We start from the raw sequence: 25,356 nt of genomic DNA on the forward strand, positions 1-25,356 counted from the left end.
TGAAAATAGCCGTTGAATAGTATCACCTGTTTTCGATTTATTGACTGTTGCTGGATATTAAAGACCAAGAAGCGCACGCGCATTTCATGTAGGCGGTTTAAGTCTAACGAATGTACCCATCATTGACTTCTCGTCCGAAATAAGTTTCGGTATTCAGTATTTATTTATTTTAAATTTATTTATTTGAAGGGATTCTAGTGTAATTTTTATATATATTTTTAACAGCTAAAGGTTTACAAACAATAGATAAGCGTTCTTCATGTTGGCTTGTTTGCTGCATTTTTGACTGAAAGATAACGGGTCGGTGACGCGGTGTATGGTTAAACTTAATGCCATTCATTATTTCTTGATTTAAGAGGCTTTAGTTCCGTAAAGGTTTCATGAACATGGTGCAACGTTGTCTTTCGCGCTTAGAGGTGCTATTATACAATGATAGTGTTTATTACATCTATATAGGTCAAGCTGACCTAATTTGTAATTGTATACAGCAAATGCTACATACACTTTAACCCTTTGAAGTTTTAAAGTGCTTTTTATATTATTGGTGGCAAGGCTGACCTTGTTGAATACATGAAGTTCAATATGAATGTCTAAAAGTCAGTTTAATAGTAGATCAACAATTTGGTATTTTCTTTTTTTTTTCCTGACATTACAGGTGGTGTACTTCAACAGTGCTTGACACTATTTGTGCTTGAGTTTTTAACAATTTACTCTCAGAAAATTGGGCTGCAAGTTATTAATAAATTTAATTTGACTGACTCTTGTATGCAGATTGTATGTAAAATTTCACTTCTTTTGGCCCATGGTATTAAATCCTTCAGAACACTCACTGTTATTTTTTAGTATTTATCCCTGTCAGAACAGAACATGTGTATCCATTGGTTATTGACGGGTTTTTGATGAATTTGTGAAAGGCAGCACCACCCCAAGGTAAGGCAGTTCCTAGTGATATCTCACTGTCTGGATGATTTCCATGTGTTACTCTTACCTTGGGGTAATCATAATGCTGCCTTCCACAGCAGTTTCAGTTTATAATACTTCAGCACAAATCGTGCCTCGTACAGTTGGTCTCCACCACCAGTAATGTCAGAAAAAAGATGGATGACTACTTACTGGTCTAATTGTAATAGGTGATATATTGTGTAAAAGTTTGTAGTAGCATCCTTCTATCTCCAGATAATTCTGTTTTTGCTTTTATTAGCAGTTTGTTGAAGAGACACACCCTTTTTATTCCTGGTATGTAATAAATCTTGGGAGGGTAATGAGGAGGCAGCTGGTTGGATGATGGGAATGAATGATCACTGAACCTACCGTTTGATCCTGTCGGATCTATGGGGTCTAGACAGACTGTTAAACGTTTGGTACCAAACGGAAACAAAAATATCCAGTTACCATTAGAGATAGCTCTCGTTTAAGTTTTCAGGATCTATATGGTATTAAGCTCTTGGGTTTCCTTGAGCTGTGTCTAGTTTATCCCACTATTTGCGTTTATGTTGTTATTTCAGAAATAATAGCTTGCTTTGAAAATACTGGAAATCCATTACAGCACTCCCTCATCATAAAGCCCTTCATTATATTACAGTTCCTTTTATTAGGTAAGTATGGTTATAGATCCCATTTCATTATACAGCAGTAAAATTATATAAAGTATATGTATAATGTATTTCGTTATAAGGCGGTTTCAGTATAATGTGGGCTGTGCTCAGACTTCCACAAACAGCATTATAATGAGGGAAAGCATTTTTTTTACTTATTTTTTTTAATCTTTTAATATTCGCATTTTAAAGTATTTATCTTTGGCTCCTCAAGTTTTTTCTTCTACCTAAGATGGAGAGATTTGTTTAAATGAAACTTTAACGCATGATTGAAGTTAATTTAGTTGCATTTTTGGTATTATGGACTTGACATTTCTTGGTTAATAGAATATTGATTTTTTTTCTCCTAGTTAGCTTGCATCAGATTAGGGAATATGCCAGAGTAAATGAGTGTATAAATTGTCAGGCAACTAGTGTTCCTAACATTACTTCAGTTTGAACACAGGATAGAGGACTTTGGATAAATTCCGGTAGGTAAGGCTACAACAAAATAATTGGTAGTTTTTTGGGATTTTTAGAAAACTTGGTGAGAAGGGGAAAATGTTTAAATTGTCTTTTTTATAACCTGAAATATTTCAGAGCAAAATTAATTATGTACTATCAATTTTCAGTCTGTACTTTGTATCCAGGTGCTGATATTTGTTTTGTGGATTTAAAAAAAATAAATCACCATGCATATTATTGGACGGGTTCAGACAAAATGTTAGAGGGATTTATTTTTTTAATTGTTTTTCTTTTTACCAGCATTTTTTAATGTGGGATTTCATAAGAAATGACAAATTGTCTTAATAGAGTGTGGCCTAATGTTGGCAACAGTGTATATTCCTGCAGAAAAATCAGGTTTTTCGATAATTTATATAATATTTGTAGCGCATTAAGAGATCATTTAAAATGGGTCAAATTTGATAAATGCATTCGGTGGAACCCATCTATTACAAATCCCAAGAGATAACTGAAATATGTTCATAAAGCAAAATTATTTGATTATAAACAAGGCAACATTTTTTGTAAGATTATGCTGTTCTCAATTATTAATACTTTAACTGTGCCCAGTTTGAAAGTTTATACAATCTGATTTAGTTATAAATGTTTCAAGCAGTACACGGCAAGAAAATACAAATAAGTTTTAATTTCACCTGGCTGGAATAATCAAAAGTCTATCAGCCAAGTCCAAGTTACAAATTTGTATAGGCAAGACAGGTTTCCAGTTACTAGCTCATAATTTTCACTGTATAAATTATGATGGAATAATATTGGATTTTTGTACAGCTTTATGAAAATTTGTGAGCAAGTAAAATATCTTGAATTTGTCCATCCTTGATTTGTAAGTGGAAAGTTCAGAATTTTATATTGTAGGCCAATCAGCTTCGGGACCAGGAAGCAAAATCTATGTCCTTTGGGTGATTTAGCTATAAACAGAGGATACTGCTATATCTTGTTGAACGGATCACCGCCATCTCACCTCTGTCTGTGAGGGTTCAAGTCTAGGGCTCGGCCAATGTGGTTATGTGAGAAAGCTTGCCAGTAGCTTCTCATGGGTTGATGATTCTTTTCAGGGTTTTCCTGGGTTCTCCCTCCACTATTTAAACTGGCCGACATGTATAACCTATCTTGTGCTGAAAATGGCATTAAACCCTATAACAACAACAACAATAACAACAAAAACAACAATATCTTGCTGATCTGTAATTTATAACATAATTTTACAAATATGTTTTCAGGGTTCATGTCAAAAATGAACAGCAAAGACACGGGAGCAGATGTCAAGAAATCAATGCCATTTGATTCAAAAGACCCCAAAGAGCCAATTGACTCAGAAGATCCCAAAGAGCTATTTGAGAAATTATATCAAAAGGCTGTCAAACTTGGCTTAAAGGGTGAGGATTTTGAAAAACTGGATGCTTTGCAAGAAATTATTAATTCTTGTAATAAGAAGGAGATTTCATTCATAAAATATTTCAAGGCAGTTGTTGGCACCTTTGCAGCATTCATTGTGTGTATTCTTTTTGTGTATTGTACAGAGTGGCCAATTACTAATGAGAGAGTACTTTCTTTGTGGTTTGACTTTTATGATACTGACATTGAAAGAGAGCCTTGTATCATAAATCTCCCGGAAACTGTAGTCGATGTATTCCGGCCACCTGTTGATTGTGCAATATGCAGAGGAATAACAGCGGTAGATAGGGTGTCAAACATTACGTCAGAAGGGTTTGAAAATAAATATGCATACTCAGGTCATCCTGTTATTATCACAGATGGTACAGAATCATGGACTGCACCAGAAGTCTTCAGTTTTGAATTTTTTAAAGAGATTTACACAGATGACAGTCCTGTGATGGAAAATACAGAAGCCAATTGTCAGTTTTTCCCATACAAGACCAACTTTAAAAATTTGCGTGATGTCTTTAGCATGAGTGAGGAGAGAGCACATATGAAAGATGGCTCAGATCCATGGTATATTGGATGGTATGTATAATAGAATTTGTGTGTGTGTGTGTGTGTGGTTTGGAATTTTAACGTAGCTTTCACAATTTTTCAGTCATATCGCTATGATGTCTACAGTGTGACAGTTTATAATGATATCTAGCACTGGGGCATCATGCTGTAGACATGTAGCCTGATGTCCCACCCAGTCACACTATCCTGACACCAGGCCGACCAGTCCTAACACTAACCTCTTAATGCTTAGTGCCTAGTGAGGCAACTGTTAGTACCATTTTTATAAATCTTTGATATGACTGGGCCAGGGTTTGAACCCGCAACAACTTGGCCACCGGAGTTGTAATAGAATTTGCTATAATATATGCATTTGTTAGCTGTTCCGCATACAGGCACTGGGTGTTTATGCTGTACCCTCGGGTCATATTGGCAATGTTTTTATTATCATCAGTGACATCAACAAAAGCATATTTTAAGGTTTAGGTCAAAAGTAGGTCACTGTGACACAATAGATTTATAGCTTACTTTATAGCTTAATATGTGATTAATATTTTATATAGATGCCAGCAGATGATATTTTCTTTTCTATAGTTTGTAGGAGATACATTTGATTGTGTGGTACAAAAGTGTATTACTGTCACAAGTAGCAAAGGCATAATTGAAAATGTTTTGTACCAAATAATAAAACAAATCCAATATGACTAAGAAAATGACAATTTTTTTGACATGTGTTTAAGTATGGAGCAATGTAGTAGTCATATTTTTTTGCATTAATTTTATAATATTATTCCAGTAGCTCCATTTACTTTCATTACAATTGCTCCATTTTCTATTATTCCGGTAGTTCCATTTACTATTATTCCAATAGTTCCATTTACTATTATTCCAATAGATCCACACATTTTCAAGAACAGTTTTAGCTTCATTCAACTGGAACATTAAAATATTACTATGAGCTTATAGAAAAGTTTAGACACCGATATACCAGGAGCTTCCTGCCTCGGATGTGGGAGGTTGTGGGTTCTATCCCTGTCTGAGTCATACCAAAGACTTACAGAAATGGTACTAACAGCTCCCTTGCTTGGCACTCAGCATTAACACATTAACCCCTGGCGACGAGTATACTCGTCGTACTTTACACCCCTGATCTCCCGCGAGCCTCGCTAAAGTGGCTGAGTTTGCATAGCTTGTCTCCCGAGCGCCGAGTTTAAGAGGCAGTATTTAGCAAGGCCTTTCTCCCGCACGACGAGTTAACTCGGCGCAAACCATTGGTCGATTTAAAGCCATTTCCTACTAATGCAGGCAGTTTAACCAATCAAATTTTAGCTTACATAGATAGAGCGCACATTGCTGAACAGCGGGAAATTTTTTTCACTTCGATATCAGTTGATTTAGTGAAAATATTTCGATTTCAAAATGATGCAAATTGATGAGAATCAGCCTCTAGGAGCAGACTTTTTCTTGACGGATTCTGATGGATAATTTTCTGGATTTTAATCAGACGAGATTGATAGTGACATCGAAAAAGCTACTGAAAATAACAGCGGTAGTGACGAAAATGAGAATGTTGAAGAAGAAGAAGAAAATGAAAGTAGAGCTGATCGATGATCGTAAATGATAAAACACACATTGACAAGAGGCTATACCAACTTACCAAGGACCAGCAACGGATTTAGACCCTGATGCAAATGCATTTGATTTCGTGGAGCTTCTTTTTTCTTTTGAATAATCGTTGAATAAATGTTTGGGAAATATACGTTGTTAACATGAGTGTTCATAGTTCAAGGTTTGTTAAGTGTTTTATTAGTTTTAAAAATTTCAGTGAGAATTCTTACGAAGAAAGGTAAGTAAAGAGCAAATAAAATATGCCCATTTGTGTACAGTATTCACAGGATGTTTAGTTTACAAGAGACGACAAGTGGAATTTTTGTGTACATAAAATATAATTATTTCATGTGTTGATGGTGTTAATAATTCTTTGTGAATTCATAATGGATTTTATCGATTATTCACGGCAAGAGAAGCAAATTGGCAAGTACATCATTTGTTTTCACCATCATGCATTAGTTTTATTTGTGCATGTGGCATGAAATTTATACCATTATGTATGTAAGTTTATTGAGAACTGCCGTGCCAAATTTGAGCTGAATTAAATGAATGCAAATAAAATAATAACAATTTTATTGTAAGTAGCCCCTCTATAAAAATCTGCAATCCAATTGCTGTCAGCTAGTCTCAGGGATACAGGCACTGGAAAGGCTAACACTGCTCTAGGTGATCTCTGCAAGTATGCTTCAGGGGACTGCCTAGCTGTTTGGCTCAGGGGTTAATGTGTTAAGAGGTCAGTGTTAGGACTGGTCGGCCTAGTGTCAGGATAATGTGACTGGGTGGGACATCATGCTACATGTCTGTGGCATGATGCCCCAATGCTAGACATCACTATAAACTGTCACACTGCAGACATCGTAGTGATATGACTTAAATTTTTTTAAAGCTATGTTAAAAATCCAAATCACACACACACACACCAGGAGCTTGTCTCTATGTGTCTCGCCTGTGTTGCCACACATCTTGGCTCATTATAGTGAATAATGTTCAAGAAGTTTTGCACTAAAGTTGTGCAAGTCACATATATATCCTTCACATCAATTGATACATTCAGATGAATCTTTTGATAATAATAATGTGTCTAAATTGCCATTATATGTTTGAATGTTGTGTCTTGCCTGTCTTGCCTGCTTAAGTATTGTGGTGAACAATGTTAGAGTCTGACTCCATTGTCTTCGAAAATCACATATTCTCTACTAAAACTTTAGTGTAATATTGCAGGGGATCTCTGCTGTAATGTGGTAGCTGGTGTCCATGCTGTACTGCATCATTGAATAATTGATAATTTTCTGGTGAGAAAATATAAGAATTTATGATTTTAATATGTAAAATATAAAGATTTGTTTGTTTTTAATATATACAATATAAGGATTTACTTTTCTTTTAATTTGTAAAATATAAGAATAGAAAAAGTATGAGAAGTACTATAAGTTTATATGTTTTTGTGTGTATAAATTAGCTTTGGTGAAAAATAACATTTTCTTTGGTACTTAATGCATGGATGTGGGGAATGGGGCCTGTATTTGTACTTCATTTTAGGGTTGTAGTCACTATCAACCACAAATCCTCTAGAATTGGTACCTTATGAAATATTGTTCATCTGTGAATTCGTATATTTAACTATTAATTCTGTGAATTCGTATATTTAACTATTAATTCTGTGAATTCGTATATTTAAGTATTAATTAATGATTTAAAAAAAATTCTTCCATTGTATATCTGCATATAGGTATGTGTAGTCAAGCTTTGCCATATTCCAGTAGCTCCATTTGCTATTATTCCAATAGCTCCATTTACTATTATTACAACTGCTCAATTATACTATTATTCCAATAGTTCCATTCACTATTATTCCAATTGCTTCATTTACTATTATTCCAAATTGCTGCATTTATTGTTATTCCAATAGCTCCATTTACTATTATTCCAAGAGCTCCATTAACTGTTATTACAATTGCCCCATTTAATATTATTCCAATAGTTCCATTTACTATTATTGCAACAGCTCCATTTACTATTATTCCAATAGTTCCATTTACTATTATTCCAATAGCTCCATTTACTTTTATTTCAATAGCTCCATTTATTGTTATTACAATTGCTCCATTTACTACTATTCCAATAGTTCCATTTACTTTTATTCCAATAGATCCATTTTCTTTTATTCCAATAGATCCATTTACTCTTATTACAATTGCTCCATTTACTACTATTCCAATAGTTCCATTTGCTATTATTCCATTAGCTCCATTTTCATTTATTCCAATAGCTCCATTTACTGTTATTCAAATAGCTCCATTTACTGTTATTACAATTGCTCTCTTTACTATTATTCTAATAGTTCCATTTACTATTATTCCAATAGCTCCATTTACAGTTATTACAATAGCTCCATTTTCTATTATTCCAATAGCTCCATTTGCTATTATTCCAAAAGCTCCATTTACTATTATTCCAATAGTTCCATTTACTGTTATTCCAATAGCTCCAGTTACTGTTATTCCAATAGCTCCATTTACTGTTATTCCAATAGCTCCATTTACTGTTATTCCAATAGCTCCATTTACTATTATTCCAATAGCTCCATTTACTATTATTTCAATAACCCCATTTACCATTATTTCAATAGTTCCATTTACTATTATTCCAATTGCTCCATTTACTATTATTCCAATAGTGCCATTTACTATTATTCCAGTAGTTCCATTTACTATTATTCCAATAGCTTCATTTACTGTTATTCCAATAGCTCCATTTACTGTTATTACAATTGCTCCATTTACTATTATTCCAATAGTTCTATTTAGTATTATTCCAATTGCTCCGTTTACTATTATTCCAATTGCTACATTTACTGTTATTACAATTGCTCCATTTATTATTATTCCAATAGATCCATTCATTGTTATTCCAATAGCTGCATTTACTAATATTCCATTTGCTCCATTTCATTTACTATTATTCCAATAGATCCATTTACTGTTATTACAGTTGCTCCATTTTCTGTTATTACAATAGCTCCATTTCCAATAGATCCATTTACTGTTATTACAATTGCTCCATTTATTATTATTCCAATACCTCTATTTTCTATTATTCCAATAGCTACATTTACTGTTATTCCAACAGTTCCATTTACTGTTTTTCCAATAGCTCCATTTACTGTTATTACAATTGCTCCCTTTGCTGTTATTCCAATAGTTCCATCTACTAATATTCCAATTGCTCCATTTACTATTATTCCAATTGCTGTATTTACTGTTATTACAATTGCTCCATTTATTATTATTCCAATAGATCCATTTATTGTTATTCCAACAGCTCCATTTACTATTATTCCAATTGCTCCATTTACTATTATTCCAATAGATCCATTTACTGTTATTCCAATTGCTCCATTTACTATTATTCCAATAGCTCCATTTACTGTTATTCCAATTGTTGCATTTACTATTATTCCAATTGCTCTATTTACTATTATTCCAATTGCTCCATTTATTGTTATTCCAAAAGCTCCGTTTACTATTATTCCAACAGCTCCATTTACTAATATTCCATTTGCTCCATTTAGTATTATTCCAATAGCTCCATTTACTAATATTCCAATTGCTCCATTACTGTTATTCCAAAAGCTCCATTTACAGTTGTTCCAATAGCTCCATTTACTATTATTCCAACTGCTCCATTTACTCTTAATCCAATTGCTCCATTTACTATTATTCCAATAGCTCCATTTGCTATTATTCCAATAGCTCCATTTACTATCATTCCAGTAGTTCCATTTACTATTATTCCAATTGCTCCATTTACTGTTATTAGAATTGCTGCATTTACTATTTTTCCACTAGTTATATTTACAGTTATTTGAATTGCTCCATTTACTATTATTCCAATTGTTACATTTACTATTATTACAATTGCTCCATTTATTCTTATTCCAATAGATCCATTTATTGTTATTCCATTAGCTCCATTTACTGTTATTCCAATTGCTCCATTTACTATTATTCCAGTAGTCCCATTTACTGTATTTACATTTGCTCCATTTACTATTATTCGAATAGCTCCATTTTCTATTATTCCAATAGCCCCATTTACTGTTATTCCAACAGTTCCATTTACTATTATTCCAATAGCTCCTTTTACTGTTATTCCAATAGCTCCATTTACTGTTATTACAATTGCTCCATTTACTATTATTCCAATAGTTCCAGCTACGATTATTACAATTGCTCCATTTATTGTTATTCCAATAGCCCCATTTGCTATTATTCCAATTGCTCCATTTACTATTATTCCAATTGATCCATTTACTGTTATTACAATTGCTCCATTTACTGTTATTCCAATTGCTCCATTTACTATTGTTCCAGTTGCTCCATTTATTGTTATTCCAATAGCTGCGTTTACTGTTATTCCAATTGTTCCATTTACTATTATTCCAATTGCTCCATTTACTAATATTCCAATTGCTCCATTACTGTTATTTTAAAAGCTCCATTTACAGTTGTTCCAATAGCTCCATTTACTATTATTCCAACAGCTCCATTTACTATTATTCCAACTGCTCCATTTACTATTAATCCAATTGCTCCCTTTACTATTATTCAGATTGCTCCATTTACTAGTATCCAATTGCTTTATTTACTCTTATTCCAAAAGCTTCATTTACTGTTATTCCAATAGTTCTATTTACTTTTATTCCAACAACTTCATTTCTTGTTATAACTATATATGGGTATGTTTAGGCAAGCTTTGCTCTCTTTCAAAAGCATGATTTGTTGTTACAACTGCAAAATCTGTCCTAAGATGCACATTTGTAGGATGCAATCTTATTCCTAACAGCAGTGCCACAAGGTTGAAAGGATATGCTTAAATTGCACACCAAAATTATTGCAATCCCAGCCTTTGTTTCTTCATTAAATTCACTTGATAGGTAGAAAATTTCTTCATTTTTTAATGTATTGTGAATTACTCTCTCCCATTCCCTAACACCTCCACCCCCAAGATGTTAAGCTTTAGAATAAACCTGGTATTATCACTGAAACTTGAGTTCTAGAAACAACTGTCATGTATCACATCCTTTTCCAAAATCCACACGACAGTGTAGTAACATGGATAGTTGACTGCAGGACTTAGATACCTTGGTGGTCAAGCGCTTGCTGTGTATTTCTGCAACATCAATGGTATGGACATCTTATACAGAATATCTCATTTTTAAAATAAACTTCATGTTTGTTAAAGAAACAGTTGTGTTTCCTGGACAACATCTTTCTTCACACCGTGAGGCTAAAATAAAAAATCAACAGGTTAAACCAATGCTTTATGGAACCCACATTATCATGTAGTGTAAAAATGATAATGGCATAAAGATAGATTTTCAAAACTTCAGTTTTATAAAGGCAGTTTTTTTCCTCCTTTCTAAATGTTGGTTAAATTTTGAAACAGTGTGAGTATGACTGTTATTTCTCAAGAACTGGACTGCTCCTGTGGCCTAATGGTTAAAGCGTCTGCCTTGGATGCAGGAGGTTGTGGGTTCAGACCCCGGCTGAGTCATACCAGAGACTTATTAAAAAAGTGGTACAAGCAGCTGCCTTGATAGGCACTCAGCATTAAATGGTTAATGTTATGACTGATTGGACTGGTGTCAGGATAATGTGACTAGTGGGACATGATGCTACAAGTCTGTGGCATGATTCCCTGTACAAGAGAGTATAAACTGTCACACAGCAGACATTGTAGCAGTGTGACTGAAAATCTGTTAAATCTGTTTTAAAAAATCCAAAATCACACACACGCAAATCCCAAGAACTGGACCAAAACAAGGTTCTTTTTCTGCTGTGTCCATGAATATGTACATCAAATGATCATGGCATCTTTTTTCCCTAGGAGCAATTGTGACTTTTTGGCTGCTAACATCCTCCGTGAGCATTACAAACGACCATATTTCCTGCCAGTCACTTCCGAGTCCAGTAGAACAGATTGGATCTTCATGGGCAGTCCTGGTTATGGAGCACACATGCATGTAAGTCCATCAAACACATCTAATAAAATTATAATTATCCAACTGTAATGCCCAGACAAATACTGAAGAAAATTCAGATACCAAATTATTTTACTTCTTTATTCATGCATTGGTTGTGCATAGTATATAATACATATATGTTCTCATTCCTAATTTCATAGGTTATTCATTCCAGTGCTAATTGGATTAAATTTTCCATTTTCTTAGGTAGTATAATTTTTTTTCATTTTTTTATTTATTTAGAATCAGTTATCAGATACATATTTATGGAATGAAAACTCCACAAGCAGTGAAAACTCTGCAAATGATGAAATTTCCACAGCAAAAATAATAAAAACTCTACAAAGAAGAATTCACAGTCACATTGAAAACTCAACAAACAATGAAGATTCCGCAAACAGTAAAAACTCTACAAATAGTGCAGACTCCACAACGAAAACTCAACAAAGAAGCTTCATAACATGGAACACATTATATTAGAGTATGCTCCCTCCTCGTATGGAACTGTCATCAAAGATGAGGTACCGTAGTAGTTTCTTGTTGGCATATAGGATACACATGCTTGCCTCCTACAGGTGAACCTCAACTAGATGGTACACCTGCATGTGGGGCCCCGAGTGGCCGAGTGGTCTAAAGCGCTCGTCGTTACAGATCACTGCCATCTCACCTCTGTCTGCGTGGGTTCGAGTCTCGGATTCGGCCAGTGTGGGTATGTGAGAAAGCTTGCCAGTAGCTTCTCGTGGGTCGGTGGTTCTTTCCGGGGCTTTCCTGGGTTCTTCCTCCACCATTAATACTGGCCACCATGTATAGCCTATCGTATGCTGAAAAATCGCGTTAAACCCCACAACAACAAGAACAACACCTGCATGTGTACACTGGGAGTTAAACGCATTCTTATTGAGGGTATAAACTTCTGCCAATTATTTATGTATATCCTCTTTTAGCAGCTTTTTGATAATGTCACAACTACAAAAAAAGTGTTTTTTCTTAAAGAATACAAAAAATTTACTTTATAATTGAAGGATTTTATCCTTTCTTAACTCTATTTTGCAGAATTTTTAACTCATTTTCACCTTCCCTCTTTTATCACATAGTGCACACTTATCTTTGTAGAGATTTTGCGTTTTCTTTTTAAAACTAATGATATTTGGACCTTATGTTTACTTGATCTTATATTTACATAGCCTGGATGGGGCTTTTGTGTCATTAAATTGTTTATATATCATTTCATCATTGAGGTTTATGCTCCAACATCTAAACATGACAAAGAAGTGGATGACTTGTATAACCAGACTTCTAAACATGATGACAGAGAAGTGGATGACATCTCCAACCAGACATCTAAACATGATGACTAAGGAGTGGATGACTTGGATGACTTTTACAACCAGTTCAAACTCATTAACCACAAAATCACGAAGGATATTCTAGTTATTCAAGGAGACTAGAATGTCATGGTAAGAAAAGATACACTGGCAGACTGGCAAGAAGTCTGCTGTCCATACTCTAATGAACAGATCAGTGAGAGAGGACTCAAGCTCCTGTATTTTCCATCTACAATAACCTGGTGCTAATGAACACCCTTGGCAAACTATCTAGAAGAGGGACTTGACACAGTCCAGACAGAAAACATCACAACCAGATTGACTACATCTTGGTGAGGAAGTGCTTCTGGTCTAGCGTTAACATTGCCAGAACACTTAACTTCCTAGGAGCTTACATAGGAAGTGACCATGACTCAGATTTCATCCGAGGAAGACCAAGAAGCCAAGCCAGGTAATGATTAGTTTTGGACTAGAAAAATGTGATGATCCAAGGGTGGCACAAGCACGTGAAGCATGAGTAGGTGGCAAATTTGCACCATTCACAATTTGGGTGCTGAAGACATAAGCCTAGACACTTTGAACAATGCAGTAATAGGCATAGCCAGCATGATCCTTGGCAAGCACTGTAGGATAAAGAAGTCCTGGATCAAAGCAGATGTCCTCAACCTCTGTGATATGACGAGAAAACTAAGAAGGAAGCAAGTAAACCATGAAGGAGCAGAAAATATGGGAGATTAACAACAGATTAAGAAGAGCATAACTAAAGTATGGGATGGAGATCAGCTTTGAAAAAAAGACCAAGCTAATGACAAACAACCCAAGTGGTATCCAAAACGAAATAAGAGTGAACATTTATAAGCTTGGCACAATGACAATCTTCAAGTATCTAGGTAACCGCTGATTATGGTTAAAAAACCTGAGGTTCTTTCCAGGATCGCACAGACAACAACTGCATTGGCTAGCCTGAAACCTATTTGGAAGTACAGTAATATTACACTTATTTATTTCATGTTCATGTCCATATTCCTGTATGAATTTGAGACATGGACCCATACAGTAGAATTAGGGAGAGGAATTCATCCATTAGAGACATGATGTTAGCGAATGATCCTGAAAATCTCAAACTTTGACCATGTCTCTAATGAGGAGGTGCCCATTAGAATCCAAGGTGCACTTGGACCATATGAAGATCTGTTCACCACCATCAAGAAATACAAGCTAAGATGGTATGGTCACATTTTATGCTCATCTGGCATGTCACAGACAATCCTACAGGGCACAGTGAGAGGAATGAGAAAACAAGGCAAACAGAATACGAGATGGGAAGATGACATCAAAGAGTGGACAGGTATGAACTTTGCAAAGCCCCAAAGAGTAGTAGTGAACAGGCCAAAATGGAGAGAGAGAGAGATGGTCAGAAAGTCATCAGTGGCACCCCTACAACAAAGCCAGGTTACAGGAGAAATGAAAAAGAAATAATTGTTATAAATATTGAAAAGAATCTAGGGCAACAGAATGAAATGTTTCAGGCATTTTTAAAAATGGCAGAACAATCTTTGTCGAGAAGAACAATCTGCAAAAAATTGCCTTTCTTCTGCACAACGGTAGAAGCCATCAGTTTCCTGCAGGTTACAAACAAAAGCATGTACAAAATCTTATTGGTGCTTATATGCCTTTTTTACTGGTGTGCAGCTTCTTTACCATGCATAACTTGGGATGCATTTTGGCAGATTTACACAAACGTATGATACCTCTGTCCAGTATAGCTGTGGATTAGAGAGTCAGTTTTGATCCACCTTATAATGGCAGGTTAGGTGTTAGCATCAGCAGGTAGTGGAGGGAAAGAAGAGAGAAAAATGTGAGGACATGCTGCTTGGCTGCTGATTTGGTCAGTGGGACAGAAGAACATTTTTTAATAAAACATTTATAGATGTTAAATTGTTCATTTTCAAAAGGGAAAAAGTGTCTAAAAATATAAAGAGTATTTATTTACTAAGGTATCAACAAGTTGGTGTAGTATTTCTTGCAGTTTAAATTACTTCTTGAAGTTATTGGAAAGCACGTTTGAGAATATGTAACAATGTATCAGCAAAGAAAAAAAACAAACACGACAAGTTATTTTTTTACTTCCCACTTTTGTATATGTCTGCCATATTTGCTATGATTTTCATTCATCATTCTGCTATCCACCCATTTGTCCAACTGTTACCAGTGTTGTTTCTGCACAAATTCTCCATCATCTACAGTTGCCAAACTTTGTAAATGGCTTTAGTTTAGGGTCAAAATGTCAAATGTCAAGGTCACTATGACTGAAAGAAGAACAACGGTTCCACATAATAAATTGATCTCTTCATCATCTTTAGTTACTAATCCATTTGTATGACTTGCACTTATAGTAAGGGATAAACCTATCAATTTTGGGATCAAAAGGTCATGGGTAAAATCCACTCTGACTGATGTTGTTGTTGTATAGTTTAACGCCATTTTTCAGCACACGATAGGCTATACATGGCGGCCAGTATTATTGGTGGAGGAAGAACCCTGGAAAACCCCGGAAAGAACCACCGACTCACGAGAAGCTACTGGCAAGCTTTCTTACATACCCACATTAGCCGAATCTGAGACTCGAACCCATGCAGACAGAGGTGAGATGGCAGTGATTCATAATGGAGAGTGCTTTAGACCACTCGGCCACTCCGGGCCCCAACTCTGACTGAAATAAGAAAAATGTTTTTTTCCACACACAAACATTAATTCTGTATCAAAGCCTGGATCAAACTTTGTGGATGGCATGCAGTGGAAAGGAAGAAGACAGTTGAAGAGTTAAAACTCACTGTGACTGCAAGAGCAAAAATGGTTTCTTCAAAAAATTTACTTGCACTTTGTTGATTTGGAGGTCAGTCATCAAGGTCACTGTGACTACAAGAAGAAAATTGGTTTCTGCATAATAATTTTGGTGCCATATTACCTATCTTGACTGAAGTTTGTGGAGGGCTTGCATTAAATGTATTTAAGATGTATATTGATTTGGAGGACAAAAAGGTCAATGGTTGAGGTTAATATAGTTGGAAAAAATGGGGTTTTGCAGGATTACTTTATTTTCTAGAAGAAGTTTCCTGAGCAAAGGTTGTGGATGCCTTACACTTAAGAGTAATAAAGAAATCGATAGATTTTGGGGTCTAAATGTAAGACGTCATGTCTGTTACAAGTCTAATAAGAACATAATGATTGCTACACATTAAGTTTAGTTCGAAGTGGTATACCTTGACCAAATGACCATTGAAACTGTTGGTCAACAATCTCCAGACATATTAATACTTTACTAGTGCCCACATAGAAAGTTATACATAGTACTGCTGTTTTTAGCCTTTGCATGTCTTACTCTATTGCACTTTTTGTTACATGTTACAGGGAGGCTCAGTAGCTCATGTGGTGAGCAATGAACTTGTAGTCCAAGGGTTGCAGGTTCAGTACCCACCCAAGTCAGTCCTTTTTGCCTGCCCCTGTGTGCCTGAGAAAAGCACTTAGATCCCATTTCTTTGGTATGATATAGCCAATATAGTGTTACAATTGTCATCACCACTCTGGTGGCCTTGTGGTTAGAGCATCTGCCACAGATACGGGAGGTTGCAGGTTCAAACCCCAGCAGAGTAATACGAAAGACTTATACAAATGGTACTAACAGCTGGCGCTTAGCATTAAGAGCTTAGTAGTAGGATTGGTTGGCCTGGTGTCAGAATAATGCGACTGGGTGGGACATCATGCTACATGTCTGTGGCATGATGCTCCAGTGCTAGATATCATTATATAATGCCAACCTGCAGACGTCGTAGAGATATGACTGTAAAATTGTTAAAGCTACATACAAAAAATCCAAATCACACACACACACACACACACAGACACACACAAAATTGTCATCAAGATCCAACAAAAGAAAAACTTGCCATATGTTTCAGATTGACAATGTAGGTCACCCCTCATGGCAGGCACAGATTACAGGTACCAAGCAGTGGACACTGGAACCACCACCAGAATGCTACTTTGAGTGTGCAGCAAGGATTCAAGCTACTGTATATCCAGGAGAGATAAGTGAGTACACTAGTATATAGCAGAGGAACTCACTTATGAGAAGAAAAAAAAACTAGATTAGAGACAAATTAAAAGTAATTACACCACCACCACCTAAGTTCTTCATGCTCCACTCTGTTTACCTCTTTCAGTGTCACACAGACTGTGTAATGTTATATCTAACATTTTGGCCTCATCATCACCATCCCTGTTCAGCTCATTTAGTGTCATACAGACTGTGTTGTGTTAGACTTAAGATTTTGGCCTCATCATCAAGCTCCACACTGTTGACCTCGTTCAATGTTATATAAACTTGTTGCGTTAGACCCAAGGCGTAAGTTAGACCTAAATCTCATCATCAGATATGTAACATTTAGAAATAAGTTTACTTTAATACAGAAATTCACACATTCATTGAATGATTTGGTGAATATTTGACCAGAGCTAGATGAATTCAATGTTTTAAAAATATAATTACAATGTAAAAACAGTATTTGAAAAGTTTAAATCAGAATGTTAATTGCAAATGTAAATCGTTAGTTTGTGATTTGCAAGGTTCTTGCAGAACACTGAAAGAAGTGAACGGAGTAGAAGTCATTGAACTATAGGATAAATTACAGTATGTGTAGCACATATGTTTATTTAGTCATAAATCATTTCCATCATGGAGGATAAAAAACCTGCTGAGATATAATTAAGTTTTGTAGCATGCAGTGTCATATTACATTGATGGAAATGAAGTTGATGAAGCATACATTTCAATATGTTTATAGCTCCTGATTGAAGTCTTGTTTTCACTGTTGATTCCAGATCAAAAAGAAATGTTGTTGCAATGCGCATTCATTCACAATATGACTCCAAATTTCAACTAGACATGCCATTTTCTTTCGAAAGTTATGTCTAGCGCGCGACTAAGTTCAAACTTATCTGGGTGGAGTTATGTGTGCATTAATAATGTTTTTGTTGTGTAATGATGAATCTGCGCTTTGTATTTAGTTTGGAATACGGCGTACATTCAGTTACTTTGTTTCTTGTAGTGTATTTTGTTAATCTGATTAAGCATTAGGTAGAATAAGAAAATGAGCATATAATAAAAAGTTTACTACATTTGTATGGAGAAATATGAACTCATTTTGTTGGATGGATATACTACGCTCCCAAGGTCATGCAGTATTCCATCTGAAAAACTTGTTCATATTTTCCCATACAAATGCAGTAACCTATAAAGATTGTGTGCAGTCCCAGTAAATAACTTTAAAAAATGTGTGACCTTTTACTGATCAGAATCTGCAAAATTATATCACTACTATACCAATAAAATATACTTAATAAATTTTTTCTCTGTAAATTTCAGTTGTCCTGGACACAAACAGCTGGTTCCATGCAACACTTAATGTTGGAAATGATATCAGTATCACCATTGGTTCAGAATATGACTGAAAAACAGGTTCAAATACAGAAGTTCTGAATATACTGTGTATCATTAAAAAAGGACCAGACAGTACAGTATATCATAATATGGGTTGAATGCATCAGTTCTGATGATCCTATCTATATCTCACAAAGAAACATACAAAAGTTCATCCTACACTATGTCATTAACAACAGGTCAAGTACACTGTTTAGATTAGTGTAGGCATTAAAGCATGGTGAAATGCATTAGTTCAGACTGTTCAGCACATATATATATATATATATATATATATATATATATATATATATATATACACACACACACACACACACAGTAGTCCCCTCTTGAACGACCCCCCTGACCAGCAGCCACCCGCTCCTTACGGCCGGAATCCGTTAGCACCAATGATTTTGTGTTCAATAGTACCCCTCACGAAAGGCCACACGGCTAACGCAACCAGTAGCCAGCATATTAGTGCAATAATATAAAATTTACCCCTCACAAGCGGATGCATTTTATTTTAATATGTATCCAGAACCAGTATTTTATTCATAACTTGTGTTAAGTAGTCCGATTTCTGTTTCCTGATGTCAGGTTTTTGTTTCTGTACCGCTATGGTTAATGGTTAATATATCATTTACGCCTCACCAGAAGCCACATTTATTCCATAAAACCGAGAAAGACTCAAATTTTAATCCATATAAAAGGGTAAGTACATGTCAACCGATTAGCCATACTGCTGTGTTATTATGAGATGTCCAGTTTAATCACTCTAATAATTGTTAAGATTACAATTATTGAACAGTAGTAATAGTTGAGAAGTGGCAGTATCGCTGTACATACACAAGTAAGCAGGAAGATAGTTTGATAGCCTTTATGGCTTCCCTTAGTAAGATGTTGAGCTTGTTCACCTTTGATAATTAGTAATCAAGATCACAACTCCTAATGGCCTCGAGGTCAAATCTGTGTGATGTTAATTAATGGTACATATCAAAGCCATTTTGGTTTCTCTTGCATTGTGTAAAGAAATGTATAAAAACAATAGGGTACCAGACTGTGACTAACGAATCACGTGACACGATTACTTCCTTTAAAAACACATGGCAATTTGTTTAAATGCAGAAAAATTGTTTTATCAGTCTTGTAGTTGGCAACATTGGAATAAGTTAATGCTAAAAAAAAGTTCAACATGCCATTGAGGAAAAGAAAAATTCTCAGTTTAGAAGAGAAAGTAAAAGTAATTCAACTGACCTAAAAGGGGGAGAGTTCGAGAATCCTGGCAGAAAAATTTGATGTCAGAAAGACTCAGATAAAAAACATTGTGAAAGATAGGGAAACAATTCTGCGGAAATGCGAATGTGGAATGGATGGAGAAAGGAAGATTGTTCGAGCCAGGAGATGTTTGTATCCTGATTTGAATGGCAAGATTTTTGAATGGTTTTGCACTGCGCGTGTTAAGAAAATTCCACTCACTGGTTGAATGATCCAAGAAAAGGCAATAATTTTATCAGTTGAAATGAGATATGACGACTTTACCGCAAGTAACGGTTGGTTGCACAGATTTCAAGTCCGACACAATATTAAGTGTTCTGTCCTTAGTGGAGAATCTGCTGATGTTAATATTGAAGTTGTCGAAGATTGGAACAAAAGACTGAACGATATATGCAGGAGATATGACAGCAAGGATATTTTTAATTGTGACGAGACTGGTTTGTTTTTTTACAACTGTTACCAACAAAAGTCGCTCGTACAAAAAGCGGATGCATGTAAAGGTGGGAAAAAAGCAAAGGAGAGATTTACAGTTTTTCTCTGCACCAGTTGTTCAGGTGAGAAACTGAAGCCACTGGTGATTGGAAAAGTGCAAAATCCAAGGTGCTTTAAGGGATATAGCCGGACACATTTGAGAGTTACATATGAGGCAAATGAAAAGTATGGATGACAGGACAGATATTTGAGCCCTGGATCAAAAAACTTAATCAGCAGATGAAAGTGCAGAACAGGAAGATCCTGATTTTTCTCGACAACTGTGTTACACACCCAAAACTGAATTTGTCAAATGTCAAGGTTTCATACTTTCTTCCAAATACAACTTCAAAACTTGAGCCCCTGGGTGCAGGGATAATCCAGACGGTCAAATTGAATTACAGGAAAAAGCTGCTGAGACATGTTTTGTTCCTGATGGATAATATAACAGCTGCATCAGAGATAGCACAAAAAGTGAATCTGCTGGATGCAATCCAATGGCTGACATCAGCATCAGATGTCCTGACAGCTGAGATGGTTCAAAAGTGCTTTCGGAAATGTGGCAGAGGCAGAGGAGGAACACTGGGATGAAGAGGACTATCTTTCCCTTATACCACCTGGAACAACCCTTAAGGATTGTATTCAGTGTGATGATGCATTAGCTACAGAGAACACAATTAGTGATGACTGGGAGTCATTAATGACAGAAGGTGCCAGAAGTTCTAGTGAAACATGCCAGAATGAGGAAAGTGACTGTGACAGTGACACGTGTGACAATCCAAACCCAGGCAAACAGTGCATTATACTGCATACAGCATGGTTACATTCCACAGAATTGATGGATTATGGCCTCGCAACAAACAATGTTGAACTTGTGGACACAATTATGAAAACACGAGATATTCTTAAAAAAGATAAAAGAAAAGCTGTAGAAAGCATGGGACAAATGACACTGGATAAAGTTTTCAAGCCTAATATATCATAGGAACATATATACATGTATTGTATTGAAGTGTCTACTGGAGACAGATGATGTGATCTGTAACATTATTATAAAGGTAATTTTAAATCTATATCAATGATTATTCATAACATTCTTTTGAAAATGATAAAAGTTTTTTTCACATTGATTTCACAACATGCATGTGATTTTTAAATGAAAATATTAAATGTTTTAGAATTAAATTAGTTGTGACTTTTTCATATGTATTTACTATTCACATTTGTCATCCCCCTCTAGAAAGGCCATTCTCATTATAAGGCCACTTCCTTGCTGCACTAGGGGTGGCTTTATAAGAGGGGCACTACTGTATATATAATAAAAGCATTTTCAGTTCAGATTACAGTGTAGGCAATAAAGCATGGTGAAATGCATCAATTCAGACTGTGTTCTGTATCATAAAAAAGAGAGATAAATATGTATTTTTAACTTTGCTGTATATTATAAAGTCTAATAAATTAGTCCAGTCTATACTAGGGCTGAAAAGAAGGATTTTTTTGTTTTAAACCATAGGATTGCCAAAATAAGATGTTTACTGATTCTGCCCAGATTTCACTGATCCTGCTAATATCAAACAGAAGCCAGTTGAGTTTCTACTTCAAAACCTATTATTCATTAACATTAACTTAAACATAAAAAGCCCCAAAACAACGTAATTTCACCAGCAAGACTAGTGAATGAAGCAACCAGCACACTTAAGTATTTCTCCACATTCTCAGCGCAAAATGTGCACAACACCTCAGCCTCTTCTGGGTAATAATTAAGCTATTTTTATTCAGTTTCTTAACATTTTTAGTACATAATCTCTTCCTTTAATCATATTTGTAATTGTGCTTCCTCTTGTCATTATCTACCTGCTTCTCTTGCAGCTGTACATCTTGCAAATACTTCCACATGTTTACAGTTGTCACAGCATATGTTTATCAGCAACAATATAAATATTAAACAGTGTTCACTATATTCTGGACTATTTATCTAGTCATTGAACACACACAGCCTTTTCTGATTGGTCACGATTCTGCACCTTTTATTATCGTAAGTAATGAAATCAGTGCCTAGGGACAGTACACCATAGTTCCATGTTCATCGAGACAGTTTTAACAATAATCACACTAAATTACCTGATAGTGACTTTAACACCTGTTCATTTGTGCTGCGAGCATTTATTGTGCCTTATCAATTATAGGAAGTTGTTAGGTACACATTTAGCGCAATAAACAGACCGATTAACCATTAAAGGACATGCCCACTAACAACCATTTCTTATGGTGCAAATTCTCGCTGCCCGAATTGATTAGTGGTGGGTTTTACTGATTAGTAAAATCACTAACCATGATTAGCAGGTCAGTTTAGAGCCCTGCTATACTGTAAATCATAAAAACAGGGTCAAATGCATCAGTACAGACTACACTGTATATCACACTAAAGGTCAAATGCATCAGTACGGACTACACTGTACATCACACTAAAGGTCAAATGCATCAGTACGGACTACACTGTACATCACACTAAAGGTCAAATGCATCAGTACGGACTACACTGTGTATCACACTAAAGGTCAAATGCATCAGTACAGACTACACTGTATATCACACTAAAGGTCAAATGCATCAGTACGGACTACACTGTATATCACTCTAAAGGTCAAATGCATCAGTACGGACTACACTGTATATCACACTAAAGGTCAAATGCATCAGTACGGACTACACTGTACATCACACTAAAGGTCAAATGCATCAGTATGGACTACACTGTACATCACACTAAAGGTCAAATGCATCAGTACGGACTACACTGTACATCACACTAAAGGTCAAATGCATCAGTACAGACTACACTGTATATCACACTAAAGGTCAAATGCATCAGTACGGACTACACTGTATATCACACTAACAGTCAAATACGTCAGTACGGACTACACTGTATATCACACTATAGGTCAAATACATCAGTTCTGATGATTATATATATCATAAAAATATAGATCAGCCTTTCATTAAAAACATAGTCCAATACACTGTTCAGACTATGCTGTATATCACAGAAAAAGGTCAGATACACTGTTCAGACTATACCATGTATAATAAAGGCAGGGTCAGATCAGTTCAGATTATAGTGTATGTCATAAAGAATTGTTAATACATCAGTTTAGTACCTATCCAGGCCAGCCAGGGTCAGCTGTCTTGAAGTGTCCTTGGAAAAGATGCCCATCTCCCATTTCCTTGGCAGGATATAGCCAATGGCATGTTTAAGTGACATTAAAACCAACAAAAACAAATCTTCCAAAAAATCTGTCTCTCGATATATATATATATATATATATATATATATATATATATATATATATATATATATATATATATATATATTTCATTTATTTACATAAATGTATTAATCTGAAAAATGTTGCATCAAGATGTAGTATTCACTGCAAACTTTTCTTTTGTGAATGTAACATTTTCTTTTCCAGAGGGAATCTTGTTAGAACTGCAGTATTTAACTTGAGAACTTATTTTGTAAGATACAAGATAATCTTTTCTTTATACATTTTTGACTGGATGTACATTATCTTTGCTAAGTTTGAATTTAATTTAAAATCATTGCTGTAATTGTCTTACTTGGCTGAATATATATACATGTATATATATATATATATATATATATATATATATATATATATATATATATATATATATATATATATATATATATTAGTACCCATTTAGTGGCCTGAACTACTAGAGTACCTGTTTAGTAGCATGACTGCATATATGTATAGTATCTGTTTGTTGGCATGACCTTTATACAATGAAACCCCTGAAAATGAAAGCTTCCTTGGAAGAGATTTTGGGTTTTTGTTAACATTGTGTTTCACAGATGTGAAAACAATACTGTTTTCTGTTTAGTGGCATGACCTTATACAGTGAAACCCCTCAAAATGAAAGCTTCCTTGGAAGAGATTTTGGGGTTTTGTTAACATTGTGTTTCACAGATGTGAAAACAATACTGTTTTCTGTTTAGTGGCATGACCTTATACAGTGAAACCCATCAAAATGAAAGCTTCCTTGGAAGAGATTTTGGGGTTTTGTTAACATTGTGTTTCACAGATGTGAAAACTACTGTTTTCTGTTTAGTGGCATGACCTTATACAGTGAAACCCCTCAAAATGAAAGCTTCCTTGGACGAGATTTTGGGCTTTTGTTAACATTGTGCTTCATGGATGTGAAAACAATACTATTTTATAAGCAATTTTGAGATGATTGTGCAATTATGAGAACATCTGAATATGCATAATTTAGAGTGCACAAATTAAGCTGTTTTGGGGGATTTTTTTATCATTGAATTGAAATTAGCTGAGATGAAAAATGTATCGTCCTTCCAAAAATCATTCTTTCACATTAATAAATAAGGCTTGTTTCACATAGGAATACAGTCCTCATCTCATGAAACATTTAAAGAATTTGATACTTTTATAATTTAACTGCAAACTGATTATAGTCCAATGATAATTTACAGACATTTAGTTATTAATAAGAAGTGGCTCTTTTTTATGGTGTAATGATTTCAGATTAGCATATTGTCAGAACTAACATGTGTTGGTACATGTCAGTTATTGTTTTAACCTTGCATGCCCATGAGACATTTTTGTAAACGATAAGCCTACTGGTGTTTGTGAACCATAAATTATCTGGTACCATGTATGGCAGAAATTTAGCAGCCAAAAAATATTTCTGAATTTTAAGTGAGCTTTGGTTTTATGGGAATTTTTTTAGTGTACAGATGAAATTTGGGTTCAGATGTTTTGGTGGGTTTGGGCTCACTGGAAAAAAATGATTTTAATGTAGGGAAAATGATGGTATGACCACCACATAAATTGTAACTTGGAAGGGATTCCTGTATATTTAGGGTTCAGTTTTGAGGAGACTCCTTGATGTACCCAAAGTTATACATACAGTATGAATTTAATGGCCACTTGTAGACTTTTAAATGATCCTATCTTGAACTTTCTTTTGAATGAACATATTCATTATTTAGTTGATAACAATTATTGTCAATCTTTAGAGCAATAAAATGTATTGTAAAAAATGAATGTTTCGTTTGAAGGTTTGGGGTTATTTTCCACTTTCACC

The 25,356-nt window shown here is 35.0% G+C and overlaps 1 protein-coding gene across 2 annotated transcripts; it reads left to right on the forward strand.

The window, feature by feature from the left end:
- LOC149782765 (uncharacterized) lies at positions 1–25,316 on the forward strand. 2 transcript variants are annotated; one of them, XM_089934259.1, is made up of 5 exons: positions 1–149; positions 3,317–4,061; positions 11,532–11,667; positions 16,952–17,084; positions 18,418–25,316. In XM_089934259.1, the coding sequence occupies exons 2-5, from the start codon at positions 3,322–3,324 to the stop codon at positions 18,501–18,503; spliced, it is 1,095 nt and encodes a 364-aa protein (XP_089790385.1). In that variant the 5' UTR covers positions 1–149; positions 3,317–3,321; the 3' UTR covers positions 18,504–25,316. The 2 variants fall into 2 exon arrangements, with proteins under 2 accessions (XP_089790385.1, XP_089790386.1); XM_089934260.1 differs by lacking the exon at positions 1–149 and adding an exon at positions 203–1,595.
- Positions 25,317–25,356: the final 40 nt, after the last annotated feature.

This window comes from Sinohyriopsis cumingii, chromosome 15 (genome assembly GCF_028554795.1).
Source record: "Sinohyriopsis cumingii isolate HCF-2022 chromosome 15, ASM2855479v2, whole genome shotgun sequence".
Classification (NCBI taxonomy): domain Eukaryota; kingdom Metazoa; phylum Mollusca; class Bivalvia; order Unionida; family Unionidae; genus Sinohyriopsis; species Sinohyriopsis cumingii.

Coding starts and splice junctions, on each gene's coding strand:
- LOC149782765 (XM_089934259.1), top strand. CDS start 3,322: ATGTCAAAAATGAACAGCAAAGACACGGGAGCAGATGTCAAGAAATCA. Junction 11,668..16,951: donor GTTATGGAGCACACATGCAT/GTAAGTCCATCA, acceptor CATATGTTTCAG/ATTGACAATGTAGGTCACCC. Junction 17,085..18,417: donor TGTATATCCAGGAGAGATAA/GTGAGTACACTA, acceptor TGTAAATTTCAG/TTGTCCTGGACACAAACAGC.